Source organism: Hyposmocoma kahamanoa, unplaced genomic scaffold, assembly GCF_003589595.1.
Source record: "Hyposmocoma kahamanoa isolate Upper Pololo Valley unplaced genomic scaffold, ASM358959v1 83033, whole genome shotgun sequence".
NCBI lineage: Eukaryota > Metazoa > Arthropoda > Insecta > Lepidoptera > Cosmopterigidae > Hyposmocoma > Hyposmocoma kahamanoa.
The window spans coordinates 1-6,028 of record NW_020654176.1 but is presented as its reverse complement, the minus strand read 5'-3'; the positions used below and the strand labels follow the sequence as shown (position 1 = coordinate 6,028).

Sequence of the window (6,028 nt, the reverse complement as noted above, 5' to 3'; positions counted from 1 at the left end):
GGTCCCATTTCATTTTGAAGAAAATCATCCACCTCACAGGGTCAATCATCCGCCTAACTTTAATTTAGGAGCAATTACTTTTAGCAATTATTTAGTTGATTTTGTTATTTCTCCAATTCAAGGCGTTTTTCTCTCGATATACTTTGAGTAGTGTCGAAGTGAGAACCTATTTTTATTATCTCCAGTATCAAGTCCTGTATAGTGGCGAACTAGGGGATATTTCAATGAAACTTAGCAAATAGACGTAATTCCACGTACTTTTGAGGTCGGTTTTTTTAATACTCTGTACTGAGATTATGTTTTATAGATAAGGTACAACAATAGTAATAATATATTCTTAGATAACTGTTACATTAGTATTGTACGAGAGTGGATTGAAAAGTTTGCGGCCTCACATAAAAGTACTTAATGTATTTTTTTCATACTACTCTCATTTACTTCATACATTCATTGGTTGTCACAATGCAACATTTTATTGGTGTATTAGTGGTTTTGAAATTAGAGCGAACTTACAAATGCAACGATTTAAAAAAAAATGGAGAAAGTTTATGGTGTTTGTAATATATGCTTGGGAGGTTGTTAATATCTTACAAATAATCCTGTATATTGTTCACTTACCAAACAACTCCGTTCAGAGGCAGTTTGTTGACAGTAATGTCTTTGCCAGTTGCAATCAACTCATGCCACGTCACTTTTACTTCTGCTGAGCTTGTACAATTGTAGATTCTTGTTTTTATGTCCCTGAAATTTCGAATACATAATTTTATCACTTCTAATTTTATTTTGGTAGCGGTAGAGATTCTTGTGAAAGAGTTTATGGCGTTTGTTGGGGGTTAGCTCAATAAAACAGCGTTTGTTGCTTCACGTACACGTCCGCTCACGCCACTGTCTCATGTCGTCATGGCGGGAACAGCGGCCCGCAGTGTGACATAATCTATTGTCTACGGTACATTATGGCAATACACTACAGGGTTCATTCAGGGAAGTACTTTATCAGCATTACTGCGTTCCGGTTTTGATGGATACAGGTGTTGGGGAAACTACAACAGGCACATGGGACTTGTCAATTTATGTCTTAGAGACGGGCGCAATGGCATAGCTTATCATCAGGCCCACGACATGACATGATATTATAAAAAAAAAGAATCATCGCCTGGGCACATTTAACGATTACATAATGTATACAATTATGGTACAAAAATTGGCTACCATTCCGTTTTGCATCAACGCAAATTGAGCCTTACCCATTGCTGAGATAATTCCAGGAAAAGGCGAAGATGCTGCTGACGACTACGTCAACTGGCACGTAGTCGGCATAGCTGTTGCTGTGGCAGTACATTGAGCGGATTACACCCTTGCCGGCACCTACGAAGTTGCATTACGTCAAATTCCTATAGGGTGCGTACAGATCTGGCAAATGCGCCTGTTGCGAAAGGTTCGCGAGCTGCACATGTGCATTACGTAGTGCGATCTGCTTGCGCTCTGCTCTCGCGCCACAGATACTAACATATATTTAACTGCAGTGCAGTGCAGCACGCGTGCATCCGTTTGCACTCTTATAGCTTTAAAGATACTACACTTGTTTTACATATTGTCATTAGATAATAATAACGCACACACTCGACATAGCCCCGCACTAGGGAAACCCTGTGTCGCGGGTGCCATGGACACACATAGACAACCACAAATTACACCCAAACTCACGAGAGAAATAAATGTAGGCCATACAAATATTTCTCCCGGCCCGGGAATCGAACCTGGGACTTCTGTGTGGCAGTCCGGCATGGTAACCGTTCGGCTACGGAGGCAGTTAAGGCAGATAGTCTAAGGTTTCTATTATTTTGATAATTTTTGAACATGTCATCCCCATTAGAAAAACACTTATGTAATTATACATCAAGAAACACTTATGTAATTAGGAGAATAAAGGAGAATTATATTTGATATATAATTTAATGACAACAATATTATACAATGAATTGTTAATTTTCTAATTATTGTATGCTTTTCTTATAATTTTCCTTTTTGTCTGACGATCTCAATATAATTTTTTATACTTTGACATGTAGTGCAATTTATACTGTAATGTTATATTTGAGAAAAAAAAAAATTAATCCAAAAAAAGAGAGAGAGAGTAAAGAGAGCTTTAAAATGGCCACCGTAAAGATAGCGGACAAATGTTACAAAATTAAACTATTGAAGAAAAATCACAGTAGATATGGCAGTAAGGCCGATTAGAGCCTTAAGCCCGTCCCGAATGACGAAAAATTTTACTACTAAAAATAAACCAGAATACCAAAATGTATACGAAATCTACTCGGTATTACTTGATGGCTCCGTGAAAACGGATTATTTAATTATATCACAAATAATTGTAAGTAGCATTACATTTCGTCACATAATTTTTTCATTTCATCACAAAATGCTTCCAATGCGCGCCATACCTTCCAATCTTCTGCCTTCTTCAACCAATTTTTCCCCGCCATTTTAAGAAGGTCATCCGTCGATTGCATAGGCTGCCTACCTACATTTCTATACCCTTCTTTTCGTTTTCAATCGTGCACCCTTCTACTTCTACCCCATCTACGGTCCTGTCTACAGCAATAATGGCTTGCCCATTTCCAGTTTCTGCTGGCTAACATCTTGGTTAAGACGATAAGATTAATTTTTCTCCAGATCTCTGAATTCCTGAATCGATCTCGGAGAGAGATACCCAACATAGCACGTTCCATAGCTCTCTAGGTGTGCCATAGACCATGATTGGGTGGACGTATTGCTCATATGTTCGACCACGGAATATTTTTGTACCGCGTCACATCTACTCAGATAGAGACACACTTCGACACTATTCGACTAGCATAGAACTATGTGGAACCTTAGAATAATAACGCATAGAAACCTAGTCCGCACACGCTAAGTGAGGCAAATTGAAGCGCGCCCAAAGGGCCTACACGAGCGGGCGGGCCTTCAGTGCTCAAGGTCAACTTGCACCGCGAACAGCTCAAGAATTTTAGCTAAAAATGACGAAATGTGCGGTAAATGAGTGTAAAAATACGTCAGACAAACATAAAATAGATACTAACATCACATTCCACAAGGAAGTAACGCATTTCAAATTGTATTTTTATATAAATATTCATTAAAACCGAAAATTAACCTACTACTAAAACTAGCCTACATGAATTTGATTTTTGCCTCACTTGTGACAGTCGTTTGATATGAAACTATCATTCTATGCGTTATTATTCTAAGTGCGGAACATTCTAGGTCTCGCTCCATCGGATCATAAAATAAATTTTGGATTTAACTGTCAATGCAATATACGAGGTTTTTTTTGTCATAATGGCACAAAATTAGGAAATATTTAAAAGAACAGTTATATTATTTTCAATTTAGTGCAAAACAACATTCAGATACTATATGAAACGCTCTTACCGGATACATTTTTATTATTGCTATTATTTCGACAGCACAATACAGAAAAATGAACCCTTAATTCACTCAAAATATTTTTGGTTTACGTAAAGGCTTAAAAGAGCGTCCACGTACAACAAAGGTTGATTATTAAAGATATATCATAACAATTGCTAATTGCTACAAGGCCCACTTCACACTTACCCAATTTTGTTGTTCCATGTGTTCGACGTTTGAGGTTATCGGTAATGTTATAGGAAAATTATAAAACATATATAATATCTATACAAGGTACATGCTACATTATTCTCACCAATGAGTAAGCCGGTCGGTCCATTGATGTTATCTGTCCAGCCGGGCAGGGGTTCCCAAAGTATTGGTATCACTGTTGTAAAAGATACGGTTGTGTCAAGTGTCGTTAACAACAATTCGTTTTTTATATAGTATAAAAATATAACAGAATACTGTGTTAGTGAGTCACTACATATATTGACACGCAATCCTATTAAGTCGGTCAAACAAAGCTAAAGAGCATTTTTATACACGCCGTAAACGCGCGTCAAACTTATATGTATACTCCACTGGAGTTTACACTTAGAATTTCATGTAGTCGTTTCATTTCAAAAAACTAACTGAAATTAACAAACGAGTCCCGTATGAAATACGCTGTCTGCATAGGCTCTTATGTCCATGTGGGTACTTACTTAATAAAAGCGAAAAAGACGTTGATGTGCGGTTCCATGCAGCAGCGAAAACAAAGATTTTTCTGAGCCGATTATGCGTTAATATGTCTGGTAAGTACCGTAACATCTAGCGTATGCTTTATAAGAATGTAAAGTTTAAAATATGGAAACTCACCGATAGAAGGCCTAAGTATAATGACGGGGAGGGATTCCATGGCGTCGACGGCCAAGCTTTCCGACAGGGCTTTCGTGTAGGCGTAGTAGTTCGGATACGTTTTCCGGAAGCTGTGTAAACATTTTGCCGTTATTTATTTTATTTATTTATCGTCTCGAATTTACATTGTAGAATGTACAATGGAAGTATGTAAGGGAATTTCTCCAAAGCAGCAATTTTCTGTACCTATCCATGCACTAAATTCTATTTATTTATCAAAACAAAAATCTACAAAAAATAGAGTATAAACCTTTCGGACCTAATGGGAAAAAATCCGAAATGCCTAAAATCTGAACAGGGCGTGTTCCGAATGCAGAATCCAATACAAAGTGTCATTTTTCTCAAAATTGAAACCGTATATCGATATTAGACTTTAGTTCACGTATAATTAATTAGATGATAGTACTAATAATCTGAATTTCACAATAAACTAGACAACAGTTTTATCACAATGCCAAGATTGGTGCGTGTCCTAGGTTTAGGCGGGAATTCGGTGGTCGTTACCAGAGATGCGCCGAGTTCAAGTTTTACCGAGTAACCGAGTACCGAATATTACTCGGTTTAATGTTTGCCGAGCCGAGTACTCGGCCGAGTTACTCGGTTCAATACAACTGGAACGCAATGATCCTAAAAGTCCCATTGCTCTAGAATTAGACCGATATGTCAATGAAAGTTTATTGTCGCGAGAGCAGAGGCCTTTCCAATTGTGGGCAGGGCATAAAACAAGATATCCAAAACTGGCACAGTTAACACGAGTGTTATCATGTGCACCTGCAAGGACTTTGTAAAGCGAGCGGTTATTTTCCGAAGCAGGTAATGTGTATGAAGAAAAAAGGAACAGACTATTACCTGATATATAATAATAATGTAAACTTTCTTTTTAAATTACGAAATTGCTAAATTGTTACAATTGTCTAAAATTTCTAGTAATAAATCTCTTTTGATTTTTAAAAATATATTGTTGGTTTTACTTTATTATGTCTATAGTTGTAATGCTTTATTTTAACCGAGCACTCTTCTATGAACCGAGTTATTCGGCCGAGTACGAGTAGTAAAAAAACGGCCGGGTACACCGAGTACCGAGTAGCAAATGAGTACTTGGCGCATCTCTAGTCGTTACCAATCACGCTACACATCACAAGTGAAGCATTTTAGAAGCTTCGCAATTAGTTCGTATTATTCGTCCACTACGCCTCTGCTGGAGAGAACAGGTGGATGATTTGTTGCCATCAAACACACAAAGCGCTGCAACTAAACCATCCCTTCAAATTTTTCAACCAGGAGTGCCGCCTTCTACCGACACTTCGTTTTCCAGCGATTTTGCCTCGAGTAATTTGTACTTATTTTTTCTCATGACGTGGCCGAAGTACGACATCTTCCTGCACTTAATGGTTATAAAGCTCCACTTTTTTCTTCAGTTTATTCAACATTTCTACATTTGTGACCCGGTCACGCAACGAGATTCTCAAAAAATTCTATAATATACTATATGCTATTGAATATTAATACTCACTTTGGAGCCATTGTTTCTAATGTGTCCACGTCAAAGAGTTCAGCGGCTGCGATGACCTTGTGTGGGTCTGCGGGAGGCGGGTATGCCTTCTCCTCTAAGAGATTTTCGTGAGGGTGGCAATAGGCCGTCGAAAGATGGACGAACAACTGCGAAAGGAACAATATAACTCTGTTAAAGAAAGGTCTGGGATAAATAGTAGCAATG

General features: G+C 37.9%; 1 protein-coding gene across 1 annotated transcript; it reads right to left on the bottom strand.

The window, feature by feature from the left end:
* Positions 1–587: 587 nt before the first annotated feature.
* Positions 588–5,970, bottom strand: LOC113234342 (fatty acyl-CoA reductase 1-like; the record flags this gene model as incomplete). Its single annotated transcript, XM_026469644.1, has 5 exons — positions 588–741; positions 1,245–1,365; positions 3,728–3,799; positions 4,273–4,382; positions 5,825–5,970. Coding segments are annotated over 5 exons (576 nt in total), but the record flags the coding sequence as incomplete, so codon positions are not given.
* Between the last annotated feature and the right edge of the window lie 58 nt (positions 5,971–6,028).